Below are 18254 nucleotides of genomic sequence, written 5' to 3'. Positions count from 1 at the left end.
AATGTATGATAAAATATTTTCCAAGTATCTAAAAATAAATAGTTGGGATGATGACTACTTATTCATTACAAATATTTGTGCCATATTAAATAGTAATGCACACAGGATGGAATAAATTCATACACCTCCAGTTACATGATATTTTAATTCCTGCCCTATAATGCCTAAATAGAATAAATATATCACAAAACACACATTGCCTTTGTGCATGTTGCATACATAAGTCAGAATAATAGCCATGTCTGGTTCTTTAGAGGTACTTTTCCTGATGTGATTAGTTTCACATTTAAAGCCTAAATGATTATTGATCTACTGGGGCATTTTAATTTGGGTTCAATTACCCTCCTTTGATTCTATGGGATATCTTAATAACTAGTAGAGGCAGTGGCTGTTTAAATGCTATTTCATTACTGCTAGTTTTTGAGCATTTGGGGGCTGAGAATAATTAATTTCAAAAAACTATATGTGAAACTCAAAAAACATTTTGTATCTTTTACAGTCTTTTTGTTTACTCCCCCAGGGAGGTAAAGGAAATATATCATGTTTGCAGAAAGTATCAATAACTTACTTTTCCAATAGTATGGAATGTCTTTATGAACTTTGTGGATCTGAAACTCTTAATTCCATCAAGCTTTCTGTGGCCTCTCTATGGAACTGCACTATATTACAACCAAACCAAGGGTATTTGCACTGCATATAGAGAGAGACATAATTTTCACACATAATGTATGATAATAATTATCATATATCATATATTTATGATTATGATGATCTGTGATAAAACAAGATTCATAGTTCTGTCTCTATATTTAGTTTATCTGATTTACATTAAAGACATAAAGAGAAGTGTCTAATGATGAAAAAGAAAAATACTAACCAGATTGGAATCTCAGAGAACATTCTGGCTCATAAGCAATAAAGAAATGATTCGTCTTTGGAAAGAAGGTTACTGAAGTTTGATGTTACCATAGCCCTGAGATATAAGGCAATTATCCTAGAGTTCCACAAACTTTCCTCTGCCTTGTGAATAAGCAGGAGAAACGTATGAAGTTTCATTATGACGTAGGACATGCTGACCTAGGTTCTGATTGATGAGCTCCCAGGTTTGTTTGCCTTGCTCCTTATCTATCAGGTCTCTGAAGGTCACTCTTGTGGGTGTCCAGTGCTTGTCGAGGAGCAAAAACACATTTACACATAGGGGCTGGAGTACAAGCCACATTTAACACATTTAACCCTGTGTTTTTCCAGGGTCCACCGTGACATATTGACATTCAAATTTTAACCAAGCCTGCTTCCTAAAATATAACCATTTTTATTTGCTTATGGTTTCAGTCATGAATCATGACTCACTACATTTTCACATGTAATAATTTTTATTTCCTGGTAAGATATATCAATTTTAGATAACATGTCTCCTTGTTATCTTTTATTTGCCATGGGATATATATGTATAGACATATACATATATATGTAAGGAGAATTCACTTTATTAAAATTTTTTCAGCATATGAACCTTTCAATTTATGGCTATATGTGCATTTGATAATTGAACATGCTGCCTAATATTGGAAAATGTAAGGATTTTTTTTAAAGGAACCAAGCTATCATATTTTAGAATACAATGATGATAATTCTAGGAAAGGATAGAGCAGCTTAGTATCTAAAATAATATTAATAGTAATGCATGAAATGCACAGATCACTTTACATATGCTCTTTAAATACTTTTAAAGATATTTATCATCTTTTTCTCAATAAAATATGGTAAAGAACTATTTTATTTATATGAATAGAATACATTGAAATTTTAATCTAGAATGATTACATGAAGTGAATTGGTCATTGCCTGAAATTAGGTTTAGAGTGTAACTGTAGTTTTGTGAAGACTATGACCACAGAATTATGAGAGCAAAAAGTTGCAAAGTTAACTCTTATTCTTTGGCTTACTTCTGTTTTATCCCCCAATATCCTTAAGTGATTCAAATGATTAAAAGATTTCATTGTTATTTAATACACATGAGAAAAATGATAGAATATGTATATATATTTGCTGCTTTAGTGAAGACACTGAGAGATGAAAGTTTTGTTTTTAATGAGAGAAATCATTTTTATCTGTCACCATAAAACATAACGTTTAATTTGCTCCTCTACTTAAAATTTCTCAGGAACTCATTCAGAAGCTTTAGTTCATCCTTGGAAAACACTTACAAGTAAATAATTAATTGCTCAATAATTTTCTGTTTTGAATGATGCACAAGTTATATACATTTTGGGGGTTATCTTGCATACTTCAAAAAATGAGCATATTTAATTAAATATGACATAAATACTAGATTAGGGAGCAGCATTATGTCTTTAACTTGTGTTTATCTTACAACTGAAACACAATGATTTATAAAAATGATTCTAAAATATATTGCAAATAAACCTACAATGTATACTGTCCAAGGCAATGAGATCCATTTTAAGGGCTTAGACTGAATCTGCCCTCTTAAATACAAGGTACATGAGAACATGTGAGAATTAACTTTTTCCATTCTATCATATTTGTTTAATTTTTTGCATCTCTTAGATACTGGTAAAGGCTCTTAATCATATTGTTTTTATTTTTCATTGATTGTGCAGTTTCTTTTTCTCTTTTATTTTAGCAGCAAATGCTTTTATTTAAAAAATCTTTACTTGTAGCTTCACTGCTTTTCTTCACTTCTCGAGTAGTTTATTATACAAATGTTACCTGATAATTGATATAGTATCTGTGTTTCGTCAAAAGGTGTATTTCTTATTATTAACTGTGAAGAAATTTAGTTTAGGTCTTAAATTGGTACATTTTCATAATTTAAAGTTTTAAAAGTGTTACCTCTTCACTATAGAAGGATTTATTGTTAGACATAATAGAGTTATTATCAAAAGAGAAAATATATTGTTTTTTTTAAATATTACTCAAATACCTTTATATGTGGAACCCCACAAAATCTTACCAAATAAAACCCTATATATCTACTTCTGTATCTACATATTTATACTTATCTATTTCTATACCTACATCTATACTTATCTATCTAGGGTTTAAAGTAAATCAAGCTTTTGAAAAGTATTTTATGTAAGAATTTATGGTCACATAATATTTCTATTTTTATTATTTTTCAAACTAGAAATTTATATTTTGGCAAACTTTTAAATGTCTGATTTGTTTTCTTTCAGTTTTCTTTTTTCCTTAAGCAGGAGGCACAAAGGAACAGGGATAAAACAGTTCATGCCTGAAGCATCAGATTTTTATTTGTTAAGAATTATATTTTGTGTCATACTCTGTAGTATCATTTTTTTCCATTTCTATCCTGTACTATTTCTAAAATCTATGTTTATGCACATACAAAATCCTAATGAAATTTTGGACCTTTTTTGAGGGTTTTGAAACTTCATTGGAAGGATTAAATGGAGGGTTTCTTTGGTGTTTAAAGCCATATCTATGGTGCATACTTTTATTTTTGATATTTGATTTTGTTTGTCAGCATTTTTCAGAGTTTTGCTGTTAATCTTAGATTCTCTTCTTTGTTTAATTATATCATGAGTGGATAAAATATTATAAGCATTGGATAGATTATTCACACATTTCTTGAAATTGCCTGTTACATGTAGCCATAATAACTGTGAAAGAATTTCAGGAATCTAAAGTTTTGCCTCTGGATAGCTCATCAGATCTAGTGAATCTGTAATCCTTGCCCAGAAAGTTTAATAATTTTAAGTTTCATGAACTAGCTGATATATTGAAAAATATGAAATCAAATATTTCCCTATAAATCAATATTTGCATAATACTGCTAACTTGTTTCCTTATGAGGTCATTCATTTCACTTTACAAATCCATTTCGTACTTGTTATCAGATCCCTGTCTGGGCGCATTGTTGGAGGAGTGTGGTGGTTCTTTACCCTGATCATAATCTCCTCCTACACGGCTAACCTAGCTGCCTTCCTGACTGTAGAGAGGATGGTGTCTCCCATCGAAAGTGCCGAGGATCTTTCTAAGCAAACAGAAATTGCTTATGGAACATTAGACTCTGGCTCCACCAAGGAATTTTTCAGGGTAAGAGATTCTGCTTCATAAGTTCTTGTTTTGGTCTTACAGTTGAACCAACCTGAACTCTGTGCCTCCTTGCCTCTCCCATGGTCTATACAAAGGTGCCATGTGAAAGTTACTTCCGTCTCTGTCTCTAATTCTATTTTTGTTCCTCTTTTTTCATTTGTATTTTATATTGGAGTATAGTTGATTTACATGTTGTGATAGTTTCAGGTTTACAGCAAAGTGATTCAGTTATACATATACATGTATCTATTCTTTTTCAAATTCTTTTCCCATTTAGGTAATTAAAGAATACTTGAGTGAAGTTCCCTGTGCTATACAGTAGGTTCTTGTTGTTTATCAAATTTACATATAGTAATATATATCTATTAATCCCCAAATCCCAATTTATCCCTCCTCTCCACCTTACCCTTTGGTAACCATATGTTTGTTTTCTATTTCTGTTCTTAACCTTTTCTCTACCCCTCTACCCTCCCTACCCCTATAATTGGCACTATCTATTTTTATTGATTCCTGACTCTTTTGGAGAAAAACACTATGTTGTAAAGAAATCTAGTTTTTATAAAAATTGATTTTCCTTTTGGGACAAAAATGAAGCAAAATCTAGTTAAAATTAAATTATTATTTTTAAAAGAAAATGGTGTTATAGTTTGCTTTATGTTAAATAAGCTTGACTGTCAATTATCTTACATAATTTACAGTTGAGAACTGACTGTCAAATCAGTTATGTTAATTCTGTGTCAGGAAATCAATTATGATCATGTGTGGAAATTCTGAGTTTTCTGTTAAACCCTCCAAGAAAAGGCTAACAAAGGCCTTCAACCTCCTAATTTTTAAAATGGGAATAATAATTCCGTATCTATTAAATGTATTTTAGCTTTTAAAAGATCTTTGGTCTTATGTTCTCTGTCTAAAGGAACCAGCCCAATAGGCTGATGGTATAATTTTCTTTCCTTATATTCTTAATGGAATTCCCTGGTGGCTCAGACGGTAAAGCATCTGCCCACAGTGTGGGAGACCCAAGTTTGATCCCTGAGTTGGGAAGATCCCCTGGAGAAGGAAATGGCAACCCACTCCAGTACTTTTGCCTAGAAAATTCCATGGATGGAGGAGCCTGGTGGGCTACAGTCCATGGGGTCGCAAAGAGTCGGACACAACTGAGCGACTTCACTTCTTTTATACTCTTATCTCTCTGAAAGAGCTCATTCTATTAAAATGTTGAAATAAAGCAGATAAACCTTGGCATTAAGCCGAATAGATGGCACATGATGATCTCTAATAATCCACAAGTATCTTTGAGTGTATCTGAGATTGAGTGAAGATCAGGGCTTTCAACGTCCAGCTGAAGTAGTACATTGTGGTTTGAGGACCATCTCATCCTGCATTACCATTGGTATCTTTTCCAAATAACATCAGTTGTGCTCCAGATGTGATGGGAGAGAAGGTGGTTCTGTCAGACTGCTGACAACAGATAGTAATTTGGACGTGAGTGGGGCAGCAGGACTTTGGCACTTCCACCAGGCACTGCAGTGTAAGGCAAGCCTATGGTCCTTTTGTAAGCAACCTTGACTTTAATGCTACCTGTGAATGTTGCAATGCAGTTTTGCTGCTAATGACAGTTTACTCCTACTACTGAAAATAGTTGCAATGTGTGTATATTGTAGTGCTTAACATAATGTGCTCTCTAGCCTGATCATGACAGTGGAGCTATTAAATAAATTAGAATATTGCCTGGGCTTCCCTGGTGGCTCAGATGGTAAAAGCATCTGGCTGCATGCAGGAGACCTGGGTTCGATCCCTGGGTTGGGAAGACCCCCTGGAGAAGGAAATGGCAGCCCACTCCAGTATGATTCTCAATTAGTATATTTTGAAACATTTAAATGTATTCCAATATGGCTTGCTTTTATTTTATTGATATATTTTATTGGTATTCCTCCCTCTCTAAATAAGATCTATGAAGGGACTTGTTATATCATGGTTTACTTACTGCTACTTATGTTGACTAAAATAACCTTGTTTCCAGACACTGTCTGTTGAGAGTCACTCTCATTAGCTTGATTGGGACCAGCTATTCTCAATAACTGCACATTCAGAATCTCAGAGCTTTTCAGTGTACCTTAACTCAACCATAGAAACATATGCCTTAATCAGCACATGGCCAAGATTTCATGCTTAGAATATGTAAATTTCCCAGGACACAGGATGAAAAGGCTAGATAACTCTGGGCAAAGGATACATCAACTCCTGTGTTTCAGTTCAGTAACCCCACAGATATTGTGGTTCCCACGTGCAGTACACACACACATACACAAACAACCCTGACATATCTGCAGTGTGTCGTTTGCCTATATAGGATTGTGGAACTTACTTTCTCTGGAGTAACAGAGAAGTGATGTTTATTATCTTATTGTTGTTGTTATTGTTCAGTCCCTCCATCACGTCTGATTCTTTGCAACACCATGGACTACAGCACACAAGGCTTCCCTGTCCTTCACCATCTCCCAGAGTTTGCTAAAATTCATGTCCACTGAGTTGGTGATGCCATCCAACCATCTCATCCTCTGTTGTACCCTTCTCCTCCTGCCCTCAATCTTTCCCAACATTAGGGTCTTTTCTAATGAGTGAACTCTTCACATCGGGTGGCCAAAGTATTGGATTTTCAGCTTCAGCACAGTCCTTCCAATGAATATTCAGGATTGATTTCCTTAAGGTTTGAATGGTTTGATCTCTTTGCAGTCCAAGGGACTCTCATGAGTCTTCTCTAACACCACAGTTCAAAAGCATCAATTCTTCAGTGCTCAGCTTTCTTTATAGTCCAACTCAGCCTTCTTTATGGCCCAACATCAATATATGACTACTGGAAAAACCATAGCTTTGACTAGACAGACCTTTGTTGGAAAAGTAATGTCTCTGCTTTAATATGGTATCTAGGTTGGTCAAAGCATTTCCTTTAAGAAGCAAGTGTCTCAATTTCATGGCTGCAGTCAACATCTGCAGTGATTTTGGAGTCCGAGAAAATAAAGTTTGTCACTGTTTCCATTGTTTCCCTATCTATTTGCCATGAAATAATGGGACCAGATGCCATTATCCTTGTTTTTTGAATCTTGAGTTTTAAGCTAGCTTTTTTACTTTCCTCTTTCATTTTCATCAAGAGCTTCTTCAGTTCCTCTTTACTTTCTGCCATAAGGGTGGTGTCATCTGCATATCTGAGGTTATTGCTGTTTCTCCCAGCAATCTTGACTCTAGCTGTGCTTCATCCAGTCCAGCATTTCACATGATATACTCTGCACAGAAGTTAAATAAGCAGGCTGACGGTATACAGCCTTGAAGTACTCCTTTCCCAATTTGGAACAAGTCCATTGTTTCATGTCCATTTCTAACTGCTGTTTTTTTGACCTACATACAGGTTTCTCATTAGGCAGGTAATGTGGTCTGGTATTCCCACCTCTTGAAGAATTTTCCACAGTTTGATGTGATCCACACAGTCAAAGGCTTTAGCATAGTCAATGAAGAAGAAGTAGATGTTTTTCTGGAATTCTCTTGCTTTTTCTAGGATCCGGTGGATGTTGGCAGTTTGATCTCTGCTTCCTCTGCCTTTTCTCAATGCAGCTTGAATATCTGGAAGTTCTTGGTTCATGTACTGTTGAAGCCTAACTTGGAGAATTTTGAGCATTACTTGTTGCAGAAGTTTGTATATTCTTTGACATTGCCTTTCTTTGTGATTGGAATGAAAACTAACCTTTTCCAGCCCTGTGACCACTGCTGAGTTTTCCAAATTTGGTAGCATATTGACTGCAGCACTTTCACAGCATCATCTTTTTGAATTTGAAATACCTCAACTGGAATTCCATAGCCTCCACTAGCTGTGTTCATAGAGATGCTTCCTAAGACCCACTTGATTTGCACTCCAGGATGTCTGGCTCTAGGTGAGTGATCACACCTTCATGGTTATCTGGGTCATTAAGATATTTTTCATATAGTTCTTCTGTGTATTCTTGCCACCTCTTCTTAATATCTTCTGCTTTTGTTAGGTCCATACCATTTCTGTCCTTTATTTTGCCCATCTTTGTATGAAATGTTTCCTTGGTATCTCTAATTTTCTTGAAAATATCTCTAATCTTTCTCATTCTATTGTTTTCCTCTATTTCTTTGTATTGTTCACTTAAGAAAACATTCTTATCTCTTCTTGCTATTCTTTGAAATTCTGCTTTCAGATGAGTATATCTTTCCTTTTTCCCTTTCCCTTTCACTTCTCTTCTTTTCTCAGCTATTTGTAAGGCCTCCTCAGACAACCATTCTGCCTTTTTGCATTTCTTTTTCTTGGGGATGGTCTTGATCATTGCCTCCTGTACAATGTTATGACCCTCTGTCCATAGTCCTAGACAACCTGATAACTTTTATTAGTATAGCTTCCCAAGGCAGAGTCTTATCTTACGCAATGTCTCTGAATCTCACAGTATTTCTGTATGATAGTCAGAATGATCATTTTTGTTTGCATGTTGCACATTATTAAACTAAATGTGAGGATTTGACCAAATTCTGGCAGGTAATGTGTGTGCTGAAGTCTTTTACTCCTAAAGCATTCTTCCCATACACTGTTTTTCCTTGCGGAGAAAAGTCTCTGGATTTACTTCGCTGCCTTCATGCTCTATTTCAATCCCCTCTATGTTTTGTCAAGTTAGAGGATTTAATGGTAGAAATGCAATCAGTGACTCACAGTTCTTCTCCATATACCTGCAAAAGTAGCTATGATGAATCAAGGTGACTAGGTCTCAGTGCATAAAGCATTAGTAGTCAGCTTCTCTTTATCTTGAGAAGGAGGGGTATGTGTACTCAAAAGTACTTAAAGCCACACTATTCTGTTTGTAGCAGTAAAAGAAGGCTAACAGAACAGCACACATCAGCCAAGTGAACAGGAGCTTGCCATGTTAAATATCCTCCATGAAAACAGGGTGTGGTTGTCATTTGAGAAAGTAGTACACAGAATATGTTATTGTTGTTCAGTCACTAAGTCATGTTCAACTCTTTGCAGCCCCATGGACTATAGCACACCAGGCCTCCCTGTCCCTCATTATCTCCCTGAGTTCACCCAAGTTCATGTCCATTGAATCCGTGATGTCATCAAACCGTCTCATCCTCTGCTGCCCTCTTTTTCTCTTGCCTTCAATCTTTCCCAGCATCAGGGTGTTTTCTGGTGAGTGGGCTATTTGCATTGGGTGACCAAATTATCGGAACTTTAGCTTCACCGTCACTCCTTCCAATGAGTATTCAGGGTTGATTTCCCTTAGGATTGACTGGTTTGATCTTGCTGTCGAAGGGACTCTCAAGAGTCTTCTTCAGTATCACAATTCAAAAGCATCAGTTCTTTTGTGTTCAGCCTTCCTTATGGTCCAATTCTTACATCTGTACATGACTACTGGAAAGACCATAGTGATAGCTTATGGTGAACAATGCCTGATGTGTGATCTCCGAAGAAGAAGATTTAGCTTCGGGACCAGGGACCAGGCTTGATCATTCAAGAGCTTTTGTGTAGCAGAGTTTTATTAAAGTGAAAAAGGGACAGAGAAAGTTTCTGATATAGAAATCAGAAGGGGATGGAGAGTACCCCCCTCACTAGTCTTAGAAAAGGGAGTTATATACTTTTTCAATTGGTTATTACAATAAATCAAAATAATGTCTCAAGGTTGTAAAGATCTTACTAGACCCAATCCCACTATTTACATTTTAAGATGACAGGATTAGAACTAATAATAGAAAGATCTTACCAGACCCACTCCCATAATATAAATTTTAAGATAACAGGATTAGTCAGAAGGTTTTCAAGAAGGAGAAACTGTACTCAAGCAGAATACATTATTGTTATGTAATCCTTACTAAGGAATGTAGAAAAGAAAGTTTGTCCTTTCCTCCTCCTTGAAAATTCCAGGCCCCTATATCCTCCTCGACAGCCCCAGACCCCTATCTTCTCCTTGAGGACCCTGGACTTCTTGTCAATTGACTAGGAATTGACTAGGAATTGACTCTCTCGATAGCTTTGACTATTCGGACAAAGTATATGTTTCTTAAAGTAAGTATACTTTGTCCGTAGAGTTAAATTAAAAGGTGCTGCTAATTCATGAGTGATCCCTTCTCCAGGAAATCTTTCCAACCCAGAGATCAAACCCTGGTCCCAGGCATTGCAGGTGGATTCTTAGCCACCAGGGAAGCCCATAACTGAATTAGTGTTGGGTAATTGGGTACCATGGTGACCATAGTAAGAATAGTCTTCATTTTGCTTCTGACTCTAAAGATATTTTCAGGCATGGTCTGTCTTTATAGCAGTACCCATCACATCTCATACCTTTTCTCACGGAGTTTGTTGCATTCGGATATGAAGATTGACTGCAGATCCCATTTAAAAAAGAATCCTGTTTATAGAGTGTAACTCCAAATGCATTGAATGAGATGAAGGTAATTTATAGACGTTACAAGGGCAATATATAGTTGTTTTCCTTGACTTTTTTTTTCCCTTTAATTGCTAGGTTATACTACAATGTATTAGCAGTAGTCTGGTCAAATTTCTGAGCTTAAGATGAAAGGTGTTACAAAGGAAATTTCCTTGCATGCACACTACACTCCATGCATTCCTAAAATTAACATTCATCACACACCTGGGACATCCTCTCTGTCAACTGCCCTTTTATCTTTAGGGGCATTTGGGGCTCCTGTAAACCGGGTGCAGGACAAACAGAAAGCTAGGAGAGTGAGCATCATGGCGCCCAGACTGCCAGAAGCAAAGATGCAGATGGAATGGGCATGTCCCACACCGAAGACACGCGCTTGCTTTTTGTTCTCTGGCTGCCACTTGTAGTTACTTTCATGCCTGAGACATGAAAACTTGTCTCAGTTGTTGGTATTTAAGATTCTAATAGTTATTTTGTGTTTCCTTATATGACTTAATTTGGCTTTAGTGGTAGCCTTTTCTTTGTAATGCTGTTTATGAAGTGGGGTTTTATTATTTATGTTATTTTAAATTTTCCCTTATCTCAGTATTTTTCAAGTCAACTTTTGTTTCTTGTCACAGCAAGAGCTCTGAATTTAGCCACTAGAGAAATTGATTTTAAAAGTTAGGTTTAAAAAAAAAAAAAAAAGTTAGGTTTTTGTCTAAAGTTTAAAGATATATGAGTAGCTAAAAGATGGAAAATAACTTGTTTAAGACCATTTGCCAGTTTTAAAACAGAATTCAGAATTACAGTCTTCAGTCTCAATATTAACTAAAGATATGTCTTTGAAGGGATGAAAGCATCTTATATCAAATTAAAAGATGACTATTTCATCTCATTTATAAAAATCTGTTTTGTTGTCATAAGGTGATGACAAATGTTCAATTTAAATCTAAAATATTTTCATATTTCAGTTACATAATTTAATAATTTTGGGTTATATTAATATTGCTTTAATGAAGTCAGTATGTGTGCCTTATATTTAGAATTCCAATTTAAGCTGCAAATTTTCTAACTTAAAAATCTATATGTTCTTTCAGTGATAATCAGTGAAACTAACTTGAATGAAATATTTGCTTTTTGCTACTAGAGAAAGTAAATAGAGGGCAATCTTATAATCAACAAGAGATGTGAGAAAATAGACCCTACATCTTACTTTTCCAGAGTTTTCTGTGCTTAGAACCCATATACATCCTTGTACAGAGTGAACGATAAAGTCTGAGTTATTTTGGAGCTGTCAATCCTCCCTAATTATAGCACCACCGTAACACACCTATAATTAAGAAAGAATTAGGCTTTCAATTATAAACCACTATTTTTAGACTTTCACATTTTGATAATTTCTTCTTTCAATAAAAGAGGACAGATCTTGAATTAGATGAGTGTGTGTAGAGGAGGATTCTGTAAGAACTATGTGATTATGTTCCTACAGAAACTTAGATGTGGGGGATAGAAAATGGCTTGATGAATAAACCAGTCATAGACCTGTCAGTCCATGAAACAAAAGTATTAACTTGCAAAGAGGAAATACTTCAGGCCTATCCTAAGTCCCCACACTGCAATCTGTTTATTTCCTCTGGGAGGATGAAGGACAGTGTGTTTCTGAGTAAGTGGTCTCCTTTAATTATGCTGGTGTCACAATGAACAGATTTTAAAATATTGTTAAAATAAAGGTATCTCCTTTGTGTTCAATTAAGTTAATTATGCCACTCTCAGAAGATCAATTTTGTCTGGTAATAATCCATAAAAGTATATTGTTGTTACCCAGCATTGTAGACTTTTCACATAGTTTACAAATAGTATAAATGATAGATAAATAGATAATGTTATGCAGGTGTGCCTTACCTGAGTGAAAGCACTGGTTTGAAAGTTTTCTTTACTATATAATAATTACAAATACAAGAGAATTCTAATAATTTATCATTTTAAAGGCTGCAGGATGTTTTTAATTCCTTCCCTAGCATAAGACACACTTATGTTTATATATAAAACATTGATTGAAATATATTTATAAATAAAAATATTTTAACCATTATAGCAGCTTCCTATAGAACTACACTAAGTTCTCTTTCATTATAGTTACATTTTTTCCCACTTACCACTTGTGTTTAACAGGAATACAATCTCGATTCCTTTATTTATATTTTATAGAACAGATTTCACTAATTTGTGGTAGTTCTCCATACTTATTTCATTATTTCTGGTATAGCTAAAGATTTTTCAACCATAGTTTCTTATATATCACCTATTTCTATGTGGGTAGAATATACATCCTTCTAGCTTTGTTTATATAAATATATATATATATATTTATTTCTAGCTTTGTGTATATGAATATATCCACTTAATCTTTATATTATGTGAAAGAATATTATGAAGATGAAATGGATGTAGTCATATGTATTTTACTAATATCAAAATGAACCCTTTATAAGTCTTTTAGTTATGCTTAACTCTTTAAATAGTTTCAAAATACTCAGGACTAAATAAATGCTGAATGTGAATACATTAGCAACAAATAGCACTATATGACTATGTTGTAAGTCACTCATGGCATAGTTAGTCATAATGTTACAGATTTTTCTTCCTTAGTTTTTTTTTTTCTTATTGTTGAAGAGCTTGATTAGTCATAAAAAATCTTTACAGCTGACAACTCTGCATGTTCAAGGTTTCTCTAGATAATCCAGGACTGGCTGAAATCATTTCCTCTCTAGCTGGCATTTTGTTTCTCTGACATTTTAAATGTTCTCACCATTCCACAAAATATCTGAGAACAAGATTGAGTTCTTAAAGACTTTAAGGCTACTTTTAGCCTAAGCTGCCTGGGGAAAGCCTGTGTTCTCTTATTCAGCTAAAGGTGGTGGTTTAACTGTGAAGGAAAGGTCAACATTTTATAAGATTGATTCACATTTCCTTTAAGATCTAATGTTCAGTTTAAAGGTCTGCATTTCATTAAGTAGTTTACAAATTCAGAAAGAAATGTATGCAAGACCATATTGAATGGTGCTTTGGGGATGAAAGCACTATGGAAGAAAAAAGAAAAGGATATATTTACTCGCTGAATTACAATTATCATGCAAAATGATAGCTTCTCAAGACTAACTGTCATTTTGGTCCTTTTCTTCTTTCCATAGCAATTCTCAGCAAATCAGTGTGCTTCTGATCATTTCATTTAGAGACCACCTTTGTGACTCAAAAGGGAGTTGAAAGCTCACATTATCCTTTGGATAGATAATCTGACTCCTACCAAATTACAGGAGGCTTTCTATCATTGTCCATATTAAAGAGAAAATGCTCCTGTCACACTACTATCAAATCATGAGGTTAATTATTCTAGCCAAAAAGGTCCAACCAATAGACAAAATTTGAGACTAATCTCTTATCTCAAAACTCTTCTGAAATTCCTGCTTAGATGCCTAAGAGAAGATAAATATCAATGTATACCTGTGCGGGTACTTTAGATGACTTGGTTTTTAATTCACTCTTTGTGCTTAAGTAAAAGAATCATCATGCTTGTCTCATTGGATATTCTGAACTAGTTGCCATGGTAACAAACACAGTCCAAGAGTTGTACAGAGAAAAGAAATAGAAAGTTTGCAATTATTTAAACATACTGGAAGCAAAATCTGGATTAGATATAAATATTGTTGTTTTGAAAATTCTTTAATTAGACTTATGATATTTGAAGGAAAACTTGATACTAAAGTAATTTTTACTTCATGCTTCCAACATACAATTTTGCCCTAGATCATAGTGAGTGATGGTCAGACCCAAGGTGCTAGTGAATGTGATTACTTATGTTCACAGAATAATGACATTTTAGAAATAAAATTGGGAAAGTCAAGAAAAGTCAGATATTGTCAGGTTCCCCAAATTGATATTTAAAATTGCATCTAAGGGGACTTCCCTGGTGGTTCAGGGACTAAGACTCTGGGCTCCCAATGCAGGGGGCCTGGGTTCAATCCTTGGTCAAAGAACTAGATCCCACGTGTGTCTCTGTGTGTGTGTGTTAGTTGCTCAGTCATGTCCTACTCTTTGCAACCACATGGACTATAGACCGCCAGGCTCCTCTGTCCATGGAATTCTCTAGGCAAGTACTGAAGTGAGGTTGACATTCCCTTCTCCAGAGGATCTTACCAACCTAGGGATCAAACCCTGGTCTCCTGCATTGCAGGCAGATTCATTATCATCTGAGTCACCAGGGAAGCCCCAGATCCCACATGCCACAACTAAAGAATCTTTGTGGCACAAATAGTCTACATGCCACAACTGAATATCCTGCATGCTGCCACAAAGATCCCAAGTGCTGCAACCAAATAAATAAATTAAAAAAAATTTTTTTAATATTTCATCTAAGGAAACAAAGATCCAAGGAGGTGATATCAAAAGATAGTTGCCTCGAAAAATCCAGACCCTCTCTTTTTCTCCCAGATACACAGATTCAACAGCAGTACGTTGACTCAGTGAGAAAACAGTTAAGAGGCTCCTGCAAAGCAAGTTGAGTGTGAAACCAGCCAGTCAAACCCTGTAGGAAAATTCATGGCCTCACTGGCTGCAGGGACTTCCCTGGCACAGCACGTCAGCATTGGGAAGAAACATGTAGCTCTTGGTTTCTTTCTAGGGAGAGAGAGACTACTTGACTATTTTCATGCTATGACTTTTCGGAGGAACTGGTTTCTTTCTGTCTTGCCTGAATCAAAGCACTAAAAAGAGCATCAGGTTGGGGACCTCTGAGAATAAAGTTGAAGGTTTGGCCTGGCTTCCCTGATGGTTCAGATGATAAAAAACCCACCTGCAATACAGGAGGCCAAGGTTTGATTCCTGAGTTTGGAAGATCCCCTGGAGAAAGGAATGAATGGCAACCCACTCTGGTAATTCTTGCCTGGAGAATTCCATGGACAGAGAATCCTGACAGGCTACAGTCCATGGGATCACAAACAGTCAGACATGACTGAGTGACTTTCACTTTGACCTGGCACACACACATCAGCATAGACCTTCCCCTCCAGTTCAATGTGGTAAAATGGGGAAAACCCCTAATTCGAGCTTCCGTTAGGGAAGCAGCAAACAAGTTGGAGTGTGGGTCCATTTCTTGGACTTTTCAAGGAACTCGTTCTGCCTTGCCCGCTTGGAGCACTGCTGGGACTTGGCACGTGCTAGATGCCTGGGGGCTGCTGGGAACAGGAGGGAGCTGATAGTTTGCTCCTGTTTCAGAGACCTGTGGTCCAGCACATAGAGACCAATGCAACTTAGTGGCCACTTCCTTGCCTTTGGAAGAAGACTGGTGTGTGCTTGCAATGTTCTGACCTTCCGTGGGGTGCTTTGGAGACTGCATTTCCTGACTTGGGCCTAGCATACTCTATAAGCCTGGAGGCTACAAATAATAAAACAGAGCTGGATGGCTTATTCTAGCTCTAGAGAACCTGCATTACTGCAGACAGACATCAAAAGAGCAAGAGATTATGAACTCTGGAAAAAAGCTTCCTGCAAATCCATCTGATTGGAAATTTACACATACAAGTCCAAAGAAGACATATCCACAGAAAATGTTTAAGAGGCCTTTGGAATATTTAACCAGGGTGATTGGTGAAGTTCTATCCCTATATGAAGTCAATCCATGAAGATTGGGAGAGGTGGCTGTTTTTAAAAAAGGCACAGATCCCAACATAAACTTATAAGGCACATAGAAAAAAACAACAAAAATCTGGCTCAAAGGAAAAACATTAATCTCCAGAAATCAAACTTAAAAAAAAAAAAAATGGAGGTACCTGGATAACTTGGCAAAGAATTCCAAATATCTGTTACAAAAATGCTCAAAGAGCTCAGGAAAATGATGCACGAACAAAATGAAAACATTAACAGAAGTAAAAAATATAAAAAAGAACCAAATGTTGAAAATAACTACAATGACTGAATTTAAAAATTCACTATACTGATTCAACATCAGACTTGATCAAGCAGAAGAAAGAGTCAGCAAATTTAAGTCATTTCAAAGTATCCAGAGTATCAATAAGGGGGAAAAAAAAAGACAATGAAAAAAATGTGAATAAATCCTAAGGGACTTGGGTGTGGAATAAACACATTATGGGAATTCCAGAATAAAAAGAGACAGAGAAAGGGGTAGAAAACTTATTTAAATAAAAATGGTGAACATTTTTCTCAATCTGGTGGGGGAGGGCAGGGAGATAGACATCTGGATTTATGAAACCCAAAGAATCTTAAATAGGAGAAATTCAAGAAAAGTGTACTCAAAGAAACATTATAATCAAATTGTCAAATGTCAGACAGTTTTGAAAACAGCAAGACAAATGTGTCTTGCCACATACACATGAGGACCCATAAGACTCCTAATGGACTTATCAGCAGAAAGCTTGTAGGTCAGAGGGAATGAGAGGATATATTCAAAGAGCTGGAAAAAGATAGTGCTAATGAAGAATGATGTCTCTAGAAAGACACTCATTCAAAAATTAGGGAGAAATTAAGACATTCCAAGATAAACTAAAGCTGGGACAGATAATCAGCACTACACCTGCTTTGCAGGAAGTGTTAAAAGAGGTCCTTCCTGTTGAAATGAAAGGATGCTAGATAGCTACACAAAGCATATGCAAGTACAAAGCTCATTGGTAAAGGTACATGTATAGATAAATACAGAATACTATGATGCTATAATAGTGATGCATAAATGTCTTTTAATTTGAGAGGTTAAAATATAACTTTATAAAATAACTATAATTATAAAATATGTTACTGGACGTACAATATAAAGATAATTTGTGGCTTCCATAACATAAAGTGCAAAGGAAGTAAAAGAGTAGAAAATTGCTAAGAAGAACATAGAAAAGATTCAATAAAATCAGAAATGAAAGCAAAGACATTACAACTAATGCACAGACTTTTTTAAATTATGAGACTACTGTGAATAATTATATGCCAAAAAATTAATCTAGAAGAAATGGATAAATTTCTGGAAATATACCATATACTAAGATACACTACAAAGAAGGCAATGGCACCCCACTCCAGTACTCTTGCTTGGAAAATCCCATGGACGGAGGAGCCTGTTAGGCTGCAATCCATGGGGTCGCTAAGAGTCGGACACGACTGAGCGACTTCACTTTCACTTTTCACTTTCATGCATTAGAGAAGGAGAAGGAAATGGCAACTCACTCCAGTGTTCTTGCCTGGAGAATCCCAGGGACGGGGGAGCCTGGTGGGCTGCCGTCTATGGGGTCGCACAGAGTCAGACACGACTGAAGTGACTTAGCATAGCATAGCATAAGATACACTAAGATTAAGTCCTGAAGAAGCAGAAAATCTGAATAGATCTATAACTAGTAATGAGAGTGAATCAATAATAATAAAAACTTCCAATAAAGAAAAGCACATGACCACCCTTGTGGCTCAGCTGGTAAAGTATCTGCCTGCAATGCGGGAGATCAATGGGTCAGTCCCTGAGTTGGGAAGATCCTCTGGAGAAGGAAAAGGCTACCCACTCCAGTAATCTGGCCTGGAGAATTCCATGGACTGTATAGTCCATGAGGTCTCAAAGAGTCAGACATGACTGAGCGACTATCATTTTCACTTTCAGACAGCTTCATTAGGAAATTTTACCATTTAAAGAAGAATTGATGACAATTTTCAAATTCCTCCAAAAGACAGAAGAGGAGGGAACACTTCTTCAGTTTACAATGCCAG

At 35.9% G+C, this 18254-nt stretch overlaps 1 protein-coding gene across 3 annotated transcripts in view; it reads left to right on the top strand.

Moving 5' to 3' along the window:
* Positions 1-18254, top strand: part of GRIA2 (glutamate ionotropic receptor AMPA type subunit 2) — a 184962-nt gene that overhangs the window by 143548 nt on the left and 23160 nt on the right. For all 3 annotated transcript variants that reach the window (XM_086345950.1, XM_086345949.1, XM_086345951.1), the window contains exon 12: positions 3882-4080. In XM_086345950.1, coding sequence (XP_086202076.1) covers positions 3882-4080 — 199 coding nt within the window. The remainder of the gene's footprint in view (positions 1-3881; positions 4081-18254) is intronic.

This window comes from Bos grunniens, chromosome 17, assembly GCF_055505025.1.
Source record: "Bos grunniens cultivar Pamir isolate PY7600 chromosome 17, Bosgru_T2T1.0, whole genome shotgun sequence".
Lineage (NCBI taxonomy): Eukaryota > Metazoa > Chordata > Mammalia > Artiodactyla > Bovidae > Bos > Bos grunniens.
Note: the sequence above shows the minus strand (reverse complement) of the source record. Positions and strands in the feature narration are given on the sequence as shown.